Source organism: Lethenteron reissneri, chromosome 40, assembly GCF_015708825.2.
Source record: "Lethenteron reissneri isolate LAM-NWPU_2019-01 chromosome 40, ASM1570882v1, whole genome shotgun sequence".
Taxonomy (NCBI): domain Eukaryota; kingdom Metazoa; phylum Chordata; class Hyperoartia; order Petromyzontiformes; family Petromyzontidae; genus Lethenteron; species Lethenteron reissneri.
The window spans coordinates 11,914,085-11,932,096 of NC_083818.1; the positions used below are offsets into that span (position 1 = coordinate 11,914,085).

At 55.2% G+C, this 18,012-nt stretch overlaps 1 protein-coding gene across 1 annotated transcript in view; it reads left to right on the plus strand.

The window, feature by feature from the left end:
* The window catches only part of LOC133352347 (uncharacterized), a 61,533-nt gene that overhangs the window by 36,290 nt on the left and 7,231 nt on the right, over window positions 1-18,012 (plus strand). The window contains 4 exon segments of the mRNA XM_061567944.1: window positions 3,714-3,899; window positions 6,639-6,861; window positions 14,755-14,891; window positions 15,307-15,793. Of these exon segments, the coding sequence (XP_061423928.1) occupies window positions 3,714-3,899; window positions 6,639-6,861; window positions 14,755-14,891; window positions 15,307-15,793 (1,033 nt within the window).

Genomic DNA, 18,012 nt, shown 5'->3' on the forward strand with positions numbered 1-18,012 from the left:
TACATTGTGAACTAAGTTAATTATAAATCTATACAACACAGACGATCGCCGCCCTATCGCGTGTGTGGGCTGGAGAGTCCCTGAGACGTAGAACACAACGTGTGTACGGCAGTGGCAAACAAGAGACGGTGCTATCCCCCCCCAACCACCACCACCAGTGTGGGCTCAGCCTTGCCGCTCCTCTTACTCCTCCACTCACTCCTGGGCCATCATCTCCACATCCACTCCCCACCGCACCTTCACGTCCTGGGTCACCGCCTGGGCCATCATCTCCACATCCACTCCCCACCGCACCTTCACGTCCTGGGTCACCGCCTGGGCCATCATCTCAACATCCACTCCCCACCGCACCTTCACGTCCTGGGTCACCGGCTGGGCCATCATCTCCACATCCACTCCCCACCGCACCTTCACGTCCTGGGTCACCGCCTGGGCCATCATCTCCACATCCACTCCCCACCGCACCTTCACGTCCTGGGTCACCGGCTGGGCCATCATCTCCACATCCACTCCCCACCGCACCTTCACGTCCTGGGTCACCGCCTGGGCCATCATCTCCACATCCACTCCCCACCGCACCTTCACGTCCTGGGTCACCGGCTGGGCCATCTCTTTTAGAGGCCGGCCTCTTGACCGCCACCCAGGTGCTTCAGCATCCGGCCTGCGAAGGCCCTTGGGAGCGGCGCGCCGAGCTAGGGCCCGCCGAGAGACAAAGAGAAGCAGATCCGTGACTTGAAAGTTAGATCAACAAGAGGGAGATCAAAGGCCATGAAGGGACGTGTGAGGTCGTACCCTCTGCGCGTTTGGCGCGTGGCGTTAATATGTTGCCCGCAGGCACGCGCCAGCTTTGTTACGTGGCCCCTACCGGAGAGCGTTAGCTGGCGGTGTTTGGTTGGCGAATCGCAAAAATAGTTTTGTGACTCTTGCGTCTGGTGGCCACCACCGCAGGCCGCCAGACGCTTGGTGGATCGCCAACCGTCTGGTGGCCTTGCGCGGTGGCCTCGGGACGGCAGCAAAGGGAATGCTAATGCCCGTCGCCGTTGAGATTTAATGTTAATGATTTATATATAATGACCTTTGTGCATACAGGAAAGCATCCTTGTTTTTAGGAGGGCCTTGCAATTTGCGATGTTTGGTTTAACTCCACTGTTGTTTCGCGTGGAAGGAAATGACATGAGCTCAGTATAGACTGATTAAAGTATACATTTTCTCAAAGGCTATCTCAAGAACCACCCACCACCTGGCACCATCGGGTCTATCTATTTAATTATCATCAAGAGAGTACATTTGCAAAGATAATAGCACTGGGGAGTAGAGAAAAGCGAGGCGTTTATACATATAATACGCTGCTGCGTCGTGCCATGTGAACCAGCGACTTTGTTCCAAATCAGAATTATAGTTCACTGCCCTGGAAAGGCTTTTGTGCCTTTTTAACTTGTAAGTGTCCATTCCAGCCTCGCATCGCACGCTGCGTGAATGATGCATGAGCCCCGACTCTTAACCAGAGTTCGGTTTCTGCTGCCTACGTCACGTCGCCCCCACCCAGAGTCGTCGTTCCGACGCGACAGCTCTTTAATCCAGTCGTCACCCTGATTGGCGATGATTCATCGTACCTCGAGAGAGAGACAGAGAGAGAGGCGATCGCTACAGCCTGAGCTATAGCTGTATTTGTGGGTGCTTCATCACAGACAGCATTTAATGAACGCGGAAAAGTCGTGTCACTGCAATGCAAGGCCGTAGCCATGGAGTCAACATTGGGGGGGGACCAAATCTTCCAGGGGGTCTAGGGTCCCCCCCCCCAGAAAAAAATCTAAATTTTAAAACTAATTTCCTGCCTAAAATATTTAAAAATTCACGAACACATGGGATGGACTTTTTATTTATTTTTTACAATAATGTCTAATAGTGTATTACATTGCTCTGTTTTTCTCTTTCACCTTTTCTTGTTTCATTGTATGTAATGTCAGAGATTAGGGATTAATAAAGTACAACCATAACCACAATAATGTTAACATAAATCTATGCATTGTTATATGAAGACAAGTCCAGATATTGTGGCCAAGGTTTAGCAAATTGTTGTTTTTATTTACATAGCATAGCAATGATTTTTTTTATAGCAATATATTGGGGGGGACATTTTATATAGTATAATTACGGCCTTGCTTCAATGAACCCGGAATGATTCTACTTTGTCAGCTTTCCAGGGCACGCCCTTCACTGCCCTGTCTACCCACAGCCCTTAAACAGGCATTGCTATGCTAAACGTTTAATGTTGGAGGAAGAGTTTCATGAATATTTGCCAGTCCGTTCGTATCCTTTAACATTAGTAAATCTGAGTTACAATTCCTGCGTGTGACAATGACCTATCCCTGTACATTGTCGACAAGAAACACGCGCGCGTGTATTTTGTCTTAGCCTTTAAAATAAAACTGCGCGCAGGACGTTACTCGCTTATGAACTCAAACTATAAAGTCCAGGAGGAACAACGATGTTCACGGCGAGTTACGCCAGGCACGGACGTCACAACACCTGCACGGGCAGATAAACTAAGCAACAAACAGTAGAAGGGACTCGTGGGTTGGCGAGGCGAGGGCAAGCACGTAGTGTTGACTCTGCGCAACGCGACACGCCGTCCGGAACACGAGCAGAGAGGCTCGGCAGCTTTGTGTTCACCGCCGCTGACGTAAAGAGCGCGGCACGACGCGGCTGCAGCAGCCACGCGGCGGCGATGTCCGCCAGGTTGGGCGCCCTGCCCCACGCGTGCCCCCATCAAACCTCCCCCCATTGTACCAATTAGACATTAGAGTAATATACCGGTGGACGGTTGGCTTACTCGTTAAACAGGTACGGTGTGGGGCGGGGGGTGCGGAGAGTGGTAAGGGGCCACTCCGTGAGTTGTACGTACGTATGTTCAACTTCTTTCGCGCCGTACGTAGCCAAACGTCGTGCTGCGGGTGAAGGACAGCAAAGTTCCCAGAACACCCGAATTGGGCGCGCAGCAGCAGGACATTATTCCACGTGACTCGGGACAACACCGGACACAGATTCACGGCGGGCTGTGTTGAGCACGGTGAATTTGGCGCCGTCGGATAGGTGACTGGACCGGGACCGTTGACCCGTACATTCACGGGCATCCTTTTACACGGAGCGGTAACTCAGAGCGGGAACACAAGAGCTCAGCGGTGCAGGCTGAGATGTTTCTGACACGCACTGCAGCCCTCTGAGAGACAGCCCAGCCACGCAGCGATTGTGAAGCCAAGATCTCAAAGGTGCCCTTACATTGTCATCAGCTGTCCAAGAGACAACCAGTGCCAGGCCTTGAACCCATGACTCAGGTTCTGACTCTGCATTCACATGAGCATCAGCTTTCATAGAGATAGACCCAGGATCTGGGTTTGAACCCAGGTGCTCATAGGTGTTTGCTCACTGCCCTGACCCACACCTCATCCTTCTCCGAGACAACATCCAGCCGCCCGGTCACGCTGAGCGTCTGTTTGAGCATAACGTCCCTCGTGTGTCCACGTGCGTCACCATCTCTCTCCGCTCTCTCCGTCCCGTGTGTCTCTCTGCCCCCGTGTGAGTCACTCCACTCTCTCCGTCCCGTGTGACTCACTCCACTCTCTCCGTCCCCTGTGACTCACTCCACTCTCTCCGTCCCGTGTGTCTTTCTCCGCTCTCTCCGCCCCCGTGTGTCTCCACGCCTCTCCGGGCAGGTGTCTGCGGAGGAGCTGTCGCAGGCTCGGCTCAGGAGGGTGGACTCGAGCCGCAAGACGCGCACCTTCGGGAAGCAGCCGAGCACCAGCGACTACTACAAGTCGTTCAGCACGGAGCGCGACGAGCCGCTCAACGCCAGCGGCAATCACATGGAGCCGGAGCCCACGCCGGTGCTCAACGGAGAGGTAAACGCCGCGCACGCGCCGGCTCGCCGCTCCGCTCCGCCTGGGAAATTCACTTCTTTGTTTTTACGTTCTCCAACGCTTTCGTAAAAAGTTTCGTACAGATCTTTTGTCGGTTCATTGCCGAGTGAAAGCTGTCCTTGGGACGTGGGAATTTGTTTGACCGCACTTTGCCACGCTGGTCACTGTGGATTGGTGACCGGGGTGGCTCGGGATGGGTTCGGATATCACTCGCAGCTCACGTCAACTGTGGGTGGGATTCGATCTCGGGCCGCCACGTCCGTAGCGCGGTGCGCTAACCGCTGCATCGCTGCCCCACCCCAAGAGAAGTTCACCCGTTAACTATTCGGGTCGCGGGGGGTTATTCCACCATACGCCACCACGCTGGTCAGCGCGGGTCGGTGAATGCGGGGAGCATGGACGTGCAAGCGCAGGAGTAAGAGTCCAACAGCCGAGAGAGGGAGGGAAGAGGCCAGCAGGGCGAGCCGACGAAGGAGCCTGGGAACCACCCGCGAGTGGCACCTTGAAACCGACGCGGGATTGAATCGGGAGCCAGCGGAGGGATCGGAGCGTTGGGGAGAAGCCGCCTCGATTAGTGGTGCGGCCGAGGAGCCTGGCAGCGGCATTCTGGGACCTTTATGGAGTTTAAAGCCGACGGATTTGCGGAGGCCGTAGGGACGAACGCCACGATGGTCGCAGCGAGGGTGTGGAGAAGGCAAGAATGAAGCAGTCCGAGGCAAGAAAAAAGTGGAAAGCCGTACATTGGAATGTCCTGGCAGTGGCTACCCAGGAGGACAACCGCCCTTCCTGTGTGTTGTATGCTGAATTTCGAGGTCGGCTTGTTGAGAAGTCTTACAAGTGCTGAATGACTCATCCGCGCACTCTGCTACCCGGGCACAAGTCAGGCCCGTATTACCAACTTAACGTTGCGTTCAAAGAGCCAGCTTCCACTCTGGCGGATGTCCCTTTAAAATGAGCGGACGCGCTTCCTGACTCGCATGCAGCCTAGACCTTGAAACGGTAAACAGGCGCCCCCTGGAGAAAGGCCAATATTGATTGAGGGCGAGCGGGCGGGCGGGCAGGCGCAGCGATGATCACAGCGCTTTGACTGCCGGGCGTGATGGAGCCACCTGCTTCTCGAGCCCTCTCGTTGCGCTGTTTGTGACAACGCTGTTGCCACACTTCTGCCGCCAAGGCAAGGGGCAGGGGCAAGGCAAAGGGCAGGGCCAGCGGCATAGGCAAGGGCAGGGGGGCATTGGCAGGGACGAGCTGCCTCTCGGGCACGCCGTGTACGAGTGGCGCCCCGTCACGTGAGCCCGTGAATGATGGTGACTGGCGCTCGCCATCCCCGCGCGGCGTGAAAGGCGTTCGCGTCGTGACCTCTTAAATCTCGGCCGGCTGAACGGCGGTGGCGGGCGGCGAGAAGTGCTGACGGCGATAGTGGCGGCGGCGGCGGCGGCGACGATGATAAATCAGATGTATTATCGGCGAGCCCCTTGTTAAAGCAGCACCGAGTCACCTTAGCACGCCCGCGTGTCCCCCCCACGTTTTGCACTCTCTGCCTCCACCACGCTCAGCTCCTATCATTTAATTCGGGCGCCACGTTCATTTACCAACCACACGCGCTCCGTGTGAACAGAGCCCAGCTTGTTTTATTTCCGTCTGGCGGAGCCACGCTCTGAGGCCTGGCTTCAAACCACACACATCAGTCGACGGGACCTCTGGAAGTGTATGGGCTTCGTGGTGGCACCTATGTCAGTAAAAATGTCCCAATGGTTGTTTGTGGTTAATAGGTAATCTTGTGGGGTCTAATGTTGGTCTGTGGGTGCTATCTTAGTCTTGATTTTTATATTAATTTTCAGGGTTTGTTTGATACACATTGGCTACCAATGTAGAGCTGCTCATTTTTTTATTACAAACTGTTAATTAGTAATTTTCATTGAAACGTATCGGTATTATACAATGCTAATCTCAAACTACAAGTCGGTCAATCCCTAGGCTGCCTCGTCGCTGTGCCCTCACGAAGGGCCTTTGCCCAAGACGTCAGCCGAGGCCTGTCGTGATGACTCATCTCTGTAGCCGTTCGATGGATTGTCACCGTTCGGGTCGACGATTCAACCCAGGATTATTATTATTCTGTGCCACGTTTGTACTGTCTAGTTTGCATTGTTTAGAAATAAAAATCCTCTCATTTTTGCAGATTTCTTCACTCCATCCTTATTTCACATTTGCAGTGCCGTGCCACACTTCTTCTGTCCTAGGGACGTAAACCATCCCAATATGTTGTCCAGATATGAATACCACCTCCTTCGTTTGTCCACTGCACTGCCGGGCAGCTCACTTCTCTTTCTTTTCCCTTGCACTGCTACACTTTGGAACTCCCTACTCCAATCATCGCCTGTACCCATCTCGTATAACTAAATTCAAGAAACCTGTAAACTCTTTTAGAACTTTGACACATCCCAAGCGTTGACGTTTTAGGCCCTTGGGCCTGTTCCCAGCGACCGCGTTTCCATCTAACGTCGCCCGCCCCCGAACTCTCCGGTCACGCACAGGTTCGACGCCCGTCGCCTAACCTGCTCAGGACGTAAACGATCGATATTGGCTCCCGCGATTCGACGCACGTGTATCGCCCGCGTAGGGATCGATTGCGGTCTCCACGCCCGTTCCGTCGCCGTGCCGCTCGGTGAAACCCCGCGGCGGTGACGGCGTCTCTCTCTTCTTGCCCTCCCTCTCCGCCAGGACCACTCGGGCGAGGCGGAGACGCCCGAGTCGGAGATGCCGGAGCCGCCGTCGTCACCGGTGCCGGACCCCCTCCCCGCCGAGGACGAGGAGGGCCCCCCGGCACCGCCGCCCCCGCCGCCCGCGCCGCCCGCGCCTCCGCCCCCGCCGCCGCTGCCCCTCCCCGGCGAGCTGCCGCGGTACAGCGACGGCGACCACTCGCGGCCGCCCTCCGCTGCCTCCAGTGAGTGGTGGTGGTGGTGGCGGCGTGTCGACTCCCACCCGGTTTCCCCGTCCGCTGTTTTGTGCGTTGGGCGCGCGCTTGTTGGGTTGAAACGGTTGTGGGAACGAGCGGGCGGTCAGCTGGCTCGGCACCGCTGGGATCTTGCTCTCGAATCTGGGTTCCGGCCGCCCTAGGATCTTCACCGGGTTCTCAAGTGCAGCGAGTTGATGGTCTCAGGCCCCTTCCACCAATGACTCATGAATCTGCGCAGAGAACCACGTAGAGAGCGCTTACATCAAGACCCACTCGCTGCACGCTCAGATTGTAATAATTGGCGCGTTAAACGCTTCTACACGTGACGATTTCATTTTTTTGGCTATGTTGGGTGGTGGAGGGTCTTGACAACACAAAATAGGTCAGATAACACTCTTGCAATACAATTCAAAGAAAATAAACGGGAAATCCAGAAACTCGGCAGCTTCCATCCAAGGGCTGTTAGCGGCTCTCTCCGACCCTGCCAGAGAAGGACATTGCGTCACTGTGACGTGGCCAAAAGTTTCAGGCCACATCCTTTTTCAGCCGATCTGCTTTTTCCATGACCGAAACTCACAAGGGGCTCCCTCTCTCACCTGGCGAAACCGAGGGGAGTAAACCGCGTTGTGATTGACGTGGGACCGCGTCTCGTGCGTCTGTAGTCTCGTTTTGTAACATCACTGGAGCTGCTTGGGGACCTTTTGCGTGCCCAGTGAGACGAGTGGATCGGTGGCACAGCGGTTTGCGTGGCGGCTCTACGAAACCGTTAACCTGAGTTCGATTCCCCGGCCGCAGCTCGCACTGAGGGCGAGCGACATCCAAACCAATCCGGGGCCCCTCCACCACCCCCCCCCAACCCATCCCCCCACTTCAAGAAACTTCACTGAGCAGCATGGTAAAGTATCGTCTCCATATGGATGGAATGGCCCTCGTCATAGGAATGTGGATGTCCACCGCCGGCCCGTGATGGCCCAACGCCTTTTGACCTTGGCGAACGCGAGGGCCCGCTGCGGATCCCTCCACTCACCGCTCGAGAGATAAACCACGCGTCCCCGTGAGCGATATAATAAAGCATCTCCAGAGATAAACCACGAGAGGGCACGTGCCCCAGCCCCCCCCCCCCCCCCCCCCCCCCGGCGTGCGTGTTTTGATTCTCTCTGTAATGAAACCTCGCGCATTAACAATGCATGCAGGCCAGCCCCGTCGCGTCTGCTCAATAATTCATTGCTCCCCCAAGAATATTTAGCGGCGTTTAGAATCCCGTTTCCAGCGTCGACTCCGTAATAACGTGATCAAGACAAATTTGCACCCGCGCCCGGACAAATTCTCGCGACGTAGGTCTCTTAATAAGACGTGCGAGCGTTATGAAGAACAATGCGGAATATCGTCACTTTGTAGACACGTGTGTGTGTGTGTGTGCACCTGACATGGCATGAGCACCGTGGTGACATCACCGCCACTTAGTGATGATTTGCAGTTGTTATTGTTGTTGGAGTAGCAATGCAGCGGTTAGCGCACTGCGCTACAAAGCTTACGTCGATTGGACCTCAAATGAGTGCCTCGTGCGGTGTGTACAGCATCAGCCTTGGGTCGACATCAACGGCCGGGCGTGGTGTTGACTACCCACAGTCCCTTGCGTGCGGCCTTCGTAGGTGCTGCTCACTAGCAGCACTTGCCGCAACAGTCTCTCTTGCCTCGTCCCACAGAACGAGTCGAAGCTACTTTCACGGAAGTCTAACGTGTCACATCTTTTAATAGTGAATTAACCGAGCGCCCGTAAGGGAGTGCTTGCGCGTGCGAGAGGACATGGCTGCACTTGCTATAGACGCTCGCAAATGCCCCAGCAGTCTGCGATCCCAACGTGATGACCTTGCTCCTTCTGTGCGTCCGAATGCGTTGCGTGCGTCCGCCTCTGCGCGCGTTGGCCACAGAGAAGACGCCGCCGCGGCATTCGTTCCGCGAGCTTCTTCATCCCTTCCCCGCCTCCCCTTGCCGCTCCGTCCCTCCTCGTCGATCCGTCCACCTCGCGAAATCCGCCGCCCGCTCCACGCCCGGGCTCCTGTTTCCCCGGCTTCGTTTCCCTCGCTCATCCTTTGGCGCTAATCATTTTTTAATCGCGTTGCTGCCGACGGCACGTCCTATTGTTCCTTCGGCCAACGCCGCCGCCTCTCCCCCTGTCTCCCTCTCCCCCGTCCGTCCGTCCTTCTCACCAGCTCGCCCGCCCGCCCGCCCACCGCCGCCTCCGTGCCGATCTGGCCTCGCTCGCCACCACCGCCCCCCTCCCCAGACAAGATTTGCCGCGCCGCGCACGCTCCGTTCGCTCTCACCGTTGTTACTTTTATCTTCACCTTTTTCCCTTGTGCGCGCACGCCCGCCCGTCGCCCGTAAATGTGGGCGCACGGCGGCTTGTGACGGTTCATCCCCTGTTGGACGAGCGAGGAATGAGAAGTAAGTCGAACGCCGCCGCCGCATGGCGCTTGCGCCGTGCCGCGCTCACGGCTCCCAGGGGCTCCCGTGGCTCCTGGCGGCTCTCACGGTTGACGCGGCGCCCGTGGCCCACCGCGCCGCGGCTTCTTTGTGTCGGAGCTGTTGATGGTTCGGATGTCACCAGAACGTGGCGATGAATGTGGTGCGGCGCAACGCGCCGTGGACTCGCGTCGCGGCCTCTTAATGCAATGTGAGTCTGTGGGTCTCTACGTGTGTCTAGACCTCTCAATGTGAGTATGTGGGTCTCTACGTGAGTCTATAGACCTCTCAATGTGAGTCTGTGGGTCTCTACGTGAGTCTGTAGACGTCTCAGTGTGAGTCTGTGTGTCTCTACGTGAGTCTGTTGACGTCTCAGTGTGAGTCTGTGGGTCTCTACGTGAGTCTGTAGACGTCTCAATGTGAGTCTGTGGGTCTCTACGTGAGTCTGTTGACGTCTCAGTGTGAGTCTGTGGGTCTCTACGTGAGTCTGTAGACGTCTCAATGTGAGTCTGTGGGTCTCTACGTGAGTCTGTGGACCTCTCAATGTGAGTCTGTGGGTCTCTACGTGAGTCTGTGGACGTCTCAATCTGAGTCTGTGGGTCTCTTAATGAGTCTGTAGACCTCTCAATGTGAGACTGTGCGTCTCTACGTGAGTCTGTGGACCTCTCACTGTGAGTCTGTGGGTCTCTACGTGAGTCTGTAGACGTCTCAATGTGAGTCTGTGAGTCTCTACGTGAGTCTGTATACGTCTCAATGTGAGTCTGTGGGTCTCTACATGAGTTTGTAGACCTCTCAATGTGAGTCTGTGGGTCTCTACGTGAGTCTGTAGACGTCTCAATGTGAGTCTGTGGGTCTCTACGTGACTCTGTGGACGTCTCAATGTGAGTCTGTGGGTCTTTACGTGAGTCTGTAGACGTCTCAATGTGAGTCTGTAGGTCTCTACGTGTGTCTGTAGACCTCTCAATGTGAGTCTATTAGACGGCTTTCTTTTGAGCCTCGTCTCAATTGGTGCTAGACCAGAGGACGCCAAAAGGTGCCTTTTGGTGTAGACCAATCAGTTTCAAGGACAATGCATATATTATCAGAGTGTGTTTTTTGTTTGCATTTTGACCACAAGTATTGTGGTTAATGCACACATGATTCCTCGTAAAAAGATTTCAGTTTTGTTGCCAGAAAAAAGGGGAAACCCCCTATTATTAAATTAGTAAACGGCCAAGACAACGACTTTCTCTTGCACCTCTACGCAAAAGGACAACGTGACAGTCGCCGTGACAATCAACCCCCCAGTGCGCAGTGGCACACACCGACCTTTGACGATGCTGCCACGTAACTACAAGAAACACCCTCTTCACAAAGCGCATTTTGTCAATTAACGACATTGGATTAAAGCGGCTGCCTGCACGACTTTCAATTGTTCTCACAACCATAATTTTGAAACACGTCAGGGCTTTTCTCCCCCCCCCCCCCCCGGAGTGAGGCTTTGCACTGTGCCCCACGGCATTACGCTCGGGGCTGTCACCACCGCCGCCACCACTGCCACCACAACCACCGCCACCGCCACTACCGCCACCACCGCCACTACCGCCACACCACTACCGCCACTACCACCGCCACCACCACTACCACCACCACCGCCACTACCGCCACCACTGCCGCCACCACCACCGCCACCACCGCCGCTGCCACCACGTGCAGACTTAAGTGATCAATGGCCCACTTGAGCGATGGATTGCGCGCAGCCTAAGCCCCTAAACAGGATTTGGTTGTATTTCTTGTGACAGTGTTTAAGTCGTTACCGGCTACACAGGAGCCAGCAGTCCAGCACTCCCCGCTTGTAGACAGGCGCCCGCCGAGCTCGCGCTCGAGGCCGAGTGTAGTTTTTTACGCTCGGAGTGCATCCGCAACTCCCGACAGCTGGCATCGAGAGAGTTAAATGAGGAACTTCCGAGGGATTCTAAGTACAAGGGTTTGCTTTCACCGGAGGCTGCCTCGAGGGTGGTATATTTCGTTTCGACGGCGAAGCTCGCACCTAGGTGCTCTTGGCTGAGTCGATACACACACGTGGGATTTATAGTGCGGCCGCCTACGTTGGCAACGCCGACAAGTGAAGGAGATTTTAAAACTCGTGGAGCATTTCTCCTGATGGAACCGCGGGCAGGAAACCACGCGAGTCACCATTGAGGGTTGGAACGATTGGCGGCATAACAATTAAAGAAAACGCACGCTCTCTGTCCGCGCGTGTGTGCATACGCAATGACATTGCGAATAAATATACAATGAATTTGAGGAATTGCCCGTTATTGATTAGCACGGTTGGCTACGTAGGGTACCAAATAAGTTCGACATACGAACATTACCACCAACACTCAATGGGTAATTCCTCAAATGTATTTTTAAAAAGAGAAATTTGACCCGCATCCAGTACCCACAGGTCCTGTTTACAAACTTCACACCTTGCAGCCAGAGTATGTAAAACCATACGCACGGCCTGGCATTGTTATTAAACGTGCGATAACAACAGCAGGCGATCCTCCTTTCTTCGCCGTGGGGAGATGAGCGCTGTAGGTAACCTGACAGTTGCGGACCAACGTGACGCAACACACACGCACCGCGGATCTGTTTTCAGGCCTCTGTATTCTTTGCAAAAAAAACTTTCACCACACAATTGCTCTTGAACAAAACAAAAACCGAATGAAAGCGCTTCACAGCAGCGCCGCGGTTTTTTGAGGCCGGCAGGGGAGCGACGCTGAAGTGCTGTTAACGTGGAGAGCGCTCACCCAAGTGGCCGAGTCCACTTGGCGCGCACTTAATCCGATTAGCGCGCCCGCACGGACCCTCCGGCCCGCCCGCCCGCCCGCCCACCAGCTCCCCGGCGTCTTCTTCGCCGCAAATGCCTCCTCGGTGAAGGTGCGTCCTCTCCTCGCGCCGCTCGCCACCACCGCCCCTCGCTGTCCCCAACGCTGCCGGGCGTCATCGTCCTCGCCGCTCGTTCCACGACGGGACCAGCGGCGGCAGCGGAGGTGTTTGTTGTTGTTGTTGAGTCGGTGAATTTTTAGTTTCTGTGGTTTTTACCGCGCGGGCGTGCCGTACGGCTCACCCCCCCCCCCCCACCCTTTTATTTGGGGGGGGGGGGGGCGTGCCACGCGTTGTTCGGCACCGTTGTCCAACGTTTCGCTCCGCGAGCCAGCTCTTAAGTAGTCGCGTCGGACAGTCGTGGTCGTCGTGCCGGCTTCCCCCGTGTGGAGCTGTAGGGTTCCGTTTCTGCGGAGGGACGCCGCTTATAGTTTTGTCGGCGCGTAGCATTTGCGTTTTAAAGCCAAAACTCAGCTGCTTTATTCACGAGAGAAAGCCCTTTGAGCTGTTGACTCTTTTTTTCATAAGCGACCTGGCAACACATACTAGCTCATCGAAGTGGCTTCTATCATCATCGTCGTCATCATCGTCACATGCAGGAGTTGACAGCAGCGTGTTCATTTGATCCACGCGACCGCCACGGGGATAGCGAGAGAACACGCGCGGCCTCCAAATAGACGACAGGCATCGTCAGGGTCCGGGATTGAACCCACGCCCTCCTGCGAGGGAGATAAAATCTCTCTCTCGCCACCGCGGCGCCCATAGACGGCACGGTTCAGTGTCGTTGTCAACGTCAACGCGATCAATGCAGGGGGCTGTTCTCTATGCGGTTTGTCGTCCTTTTTAATGAACGTGTGTGTGTGTATTCCGTGGCTAATTTCTCCCGACAGCGCGATTCACGGATGCGTTGTGAAGTTGTAATGTCACCGGTGTGTGTTTGGTCGGGGGTTTACGGTGGTAACGTGCAAACGATTTAAATTCCACCCCGTGGAGAGATTACGTGGCGTGTAATCATTGCTTAAGCTTGGACATCAGAGGTGCTGCTTTCATGTTCATTAAACAAAGCGGTAAAAACCTAAAAGTTTCATCGAAACGCCGTTTAAAAATTTGCAGCTTTTTTTCCTCTTTGCATACAAAATAATTGTCATTGTTACCAGAGCTCACCAATGTGCTCACGTGAGGTGGTGGGATTGTGTAAGATTATTTTTCTTAGATTAACGTGTCGCTGACGTTAAAGACTTATCGTTCGATACTAAAATCACGGAATATTGCACTACATTCCAAGATTACTTTATGTGAATGATATCCTGCAGTTGAGTGTGTACTTTTACTAATGTTTGCCATAATTGACTGATATTTTGACCTCTCAACTGTCAATTTGTAGTGTATACGTGTGGGGAGCTGTCGTGTAGTGGTGAGCACACCCGCACTACAAACCCAGTAAACCCGAGTTCAATTCCTAACCATGGCAAACATCAGTGCCGGATATCCGAACGGGTTCCATGCCTCCCCTAGGCCTGACCCTGCCTAATGAGCACCTGGTGCAATGTTTAAACATTAGCACTGGGGGGACAAATGCAGCCAGGCCTGGTGTTGGCCGCTCACCCCTGTCGTGCGTTGCGGCAAATTTTATAGGTGCCCCCTCAGAAAACTTGCCCCAACCGCCTGTTTGTGTATGTGCAAAGTGCACATAGCCTGGCACGATCTCTGTAGTGACGTCACCGCGACTTAGCCGTGAATGGCGGTTGATGTGTCTGCCCTGAATGGAATAATTATGAATGTTGGCTCGTGGTAGCGTTATGTAAGAAGACTGATCCATTGGAGAACCCTGACACATTATTTGCGTGAAATATCTAACTGTAAGGTTTTATCGCTATCGAGATTGTTGGACATATTTATTTTGCTTATATAATATATTTACTTTCTCAATTTCAATGGTTGTCACAAGCATCTATGTTATGCTCTGCTGAGATATATTCTATACAGCATATTCGTTATTATTCCATCCCAAGTCTCCCCAGAGATGGAGACATCGACCTTAATTGTCCCTCACCGGCTTGTCAATGTAATTCATATCCAGACTATATACACGTGTGTGATTGTATGTGTGCGTTCACATGTATGCATGTATGTGGAGAGGGGTGGCGCAGTGGTTAGCGCGATGCGCTACCAGCGTTCGATTCCCGCTCATGGCCAACACCAGTGACGATTATCTGAACTGGCCCTGGGCCTCCCCTAGGTCGACTCAAGTATTTGGTGCGTTGTGTAAACATCGCTACTGGGGTGTTGGCCACCCACCCCCTCGTGAACCATGCTGGCCTTCATAGGTGCACGCTAACAGCACTTGCCCCAACGGTCTGTTAAGGTTATACGGGGGATCGTTGTCTAGTGTGTGTGTATGTGCATCTGCAAGTCATCTCAGTCAACTCTTGGCACCTGGGTTTGTCCCGTGACCTACCAGCAGCAAGCTCTCGACACTTCACGTGACCCGGAGTGCACTTGGCCTGGCACAAGCGCCGTGGCGAATGGTGGCTGTGTGTGTGTATGTGTGTCTCTGTCAAGGCGTCAAGTCGTTCAACATGCTCTCACCCAATGGGGACAACTCGGACCTGCTGGCGGAGATCAAGGCGGGCAGGAGCCTGAAGCCCACGCACCCCAGCAAGGGCTGCACCACGGTGTTCATCGGCTCCGCTCACCTGGTGAGGCTCCCCGCTCCTCACCTTCACGTCCCTGGTAGACGTGGTGTACGTGGTGTCCCCCTGTGTTGTGTGTAGAACAGTGCGCTACGAACCCGCCCACCCTAGTTCAATTCCCACTCACGACCGGTAAGAGTTGCGAACATTTGGACCGGTCCTGCGCCTCCTCCTAGGTCGATTCGCCCTTAAATTAGTGGTGCGGTGTATACATCAGCACTGGCGGGAGACAAAGGCGGCCGGGCGTGCGTGGTGTTGGCCTACTCACCCTCTCATGCGCCGTGCCGACCTTAATAGGTGCTCGCTAACAGCACTTGTCCTCAACGGTCTCTATGGGGGGGATCTTGTGTTTTGAGTCGACGGGCAAATCCGAACTCCGTGTGGGACTGTGCCTCTCCCCTCCCCAACGGCGCCGCAACAGAACCAGCGACCGACCAGCCCGGACTACCAGCCGCAGGGCGGCGCCGGCACGGACGGCACCAACGGCGACGGCGGCTTCTCTCACGGCGCCGCGGGCGGCGGCGGCGGCGGCAGCGGCAGCAGCGGCAGCAGCGGCGTCGGCGCGGGCGGCGCGGGCGACTCGCTGTCGCGCCTCGACTCGCTCGACGTGGACGCGCTGGTGCCGCTGCAGGACGAGCAGGGCCGGCCGATCCCCGAGTGGAAGCGGCAGGTGATGGTGCGCAAGCTGCAGACGCGCCTGCAGCAAGAGGAGGAGCAGCGGCGCCAGGTGCGGAAGCCGAACGCATTCTTTTGCCGCCGGCCCGTCCGGCCCGTGCGGCGTGCCCGTGTCTTTGCGCGGTGCGCCGTCGCGTGGAGCGATTCGGGCTTTGCGGTGTTCGCCGCGGAACGCGCCGTACGGAGGGCGGAGGGCGCCGTGGTCGGCGCACGTCCAGGGGTGGGGAGCGACGGTGCCGGGGTCGGCGTGCACCGCGCTACGAAGCCGGCGACACGAGTTCGATTCCCGCTCGCGACCACAGGCCGGCCGAGCGCGGCGTTGACCGCACCCGCCTCCTCGTGCGCCGTGCCGGCCTTAACGGGCGCTCGCTAGCAGCGCTTGCCCCAGCTGCCTGTTAGAGGCAATATACGGGGAGGGGTCTTTGTCTTTGGTCTGCATTGTGCCGCATGCTGTCCGTTGTGAGCCTTGTGTTGAGCGTGCTGCACTTTGTGTGACGCATGTCCCGTGTGTTGTGTGCCGTGCCGTGCCGTGTTTGCCGGTGGAGTGAGTTCCATGCAGCGGGGAGTGTAACCCGGAAAGCCTCAGCTGTTTCTTCGGTAACGCTGGGTTGTTGTGATTTGGCAAAGTGATGACTACGGCACACAGTCGAGAAAGTAGTATTAACGCCTATTAAAGCGTGAGCTGCTGTATACATTACAACTTGGTGCTCTGGTTCCCTCTCACTTGCAAACGTGACTCGGATAGGAACTGGCCCCAACATTCCGAGGCAAACCTCTCCTGACAAAGAATCTCGACAGTCACTCGGAGCCTTTCCTTGCTGCCAGAACAGCGCCGATATAGTGACCGTGCACTCTGCTTTCAAACGTTGAAACATTGAACATTTACCTGGAAAATCATTTGAGGTGGAACATCCCGTTTGCAAGGGTGCCCAGCGTCCGTTCCATTGAGACGCACAATCTTAACTGCAAGGAATATATATAATGTATGCCGCCGGTTACACGAAACGTCTTTGATTAAACTTTCCCCTTATTTTGTCGTTTCTAAAGCGGTGCAAATTAAGTGCGTAACAAAATACTTGAGGTTCCCTCCCCCCCCCCCCCCCCGCTAATCGATGACACCAGCTGCACTGAGTGCTTCACGGCGGTTCGAGTGGCCACACTCCAGCGTTGTTGTTGCCGTCGTCGCTTGAGCACGAGTGTGCGAGCCTTTGCAGTTGCCGTGCATCTCTCGCACTCGCGCGGCGTGCGTGGGCGCGCATCCTCCGCAGCGCGTCCACCGACGGCGCCAAATGTTTACGCTACCGTCTCCAGCAGCGGAGAGACCGTGGCTCGTGATGATGGCGATAAGGTCACGTTACAGCTCGGCCGACGGAACAGCGGGCTCTCGGCTGTTGGATGACGAGTTGCAATCCCGGCGAGGGTTAGTTCGGCCCCATCATCGCCTCTCCTGGGTTGCTAAAATGAGCACAGAATTGGCGAGGCACATCGCGCACGCTTATGCGGCCAAGCAGTGAGTGCGGCAAATCCGCGTGAGTCTGATCCCATCTCTGGTCGCGCTGTAAGCCCCGGGATTAAACCGCGTAATCCGGCGTCCGTGGACCCTGGTTCCCGTTCGGCGCCGCTGGGCCCCGTGTTACGTGAGCGGAAACAGCGCCCCCGATAAACCTGGCCGTGCGGCCCCCATTGACAAATCTCGCTCGCAGACTCAAAACGAGTGTTCTGTTGAGTACGTCGTGGGTGAGATTTATATTTTGAAATTAGCGCGTTTTTTCAACATCAAGGTCATTTACGTGGCGTACTAATTTTGTGCCAACGAAAGTGGCATTGCCCGATGCCACGTGCCGCCATCTTCGGCGGGGAGAGTGCAGACGTGACATCATGGAGGTGATGTCACTTCCTGTGACACATTCAGGTCAATCCAAATCTTTTTGACAGAGTGTCTTATCCAGGCCATATTGGTTACACGTCTCTATAAAACATCCCTGTAACTCGTGGTCCAGGGGCCATTGAACGCTTTCTGAATAATGTTGTCACTGAGCCAGCACTGCTTGGAAGCCTGGGTTCAAATCTGGGTTTAAACCACCCAGCAATGATCCAACCGAATTCTCAAGCGTGGCGACTTGATGGTCTCAGCCCGGTTACCAATTAGCGTGCGCAAAAACAAAACAAAACCCCATCAAACAAATTACTTTAGATTTTTCACTTTGTTTGCCAAACTTGGGAAATGGCAAAAAAAATGGCAGTTTGGCTGCATGCGGGAAAGCGCGTCCTTTCGTGCGCGGATACGAAAAAAAGGTCGCGGAAAGATTCTCGGAACCGGTTCTGTGAAGTCTCCTTCCACGGGGCCTTTTGACGTCGCCAGCGGCGTGATGCACTGCTCCGCCTCGCGCCGTGGTGCCGCTATCACAGTTTGACAAAAACACTTTCCGGAAAAAAGACTCGAAATAGAAGT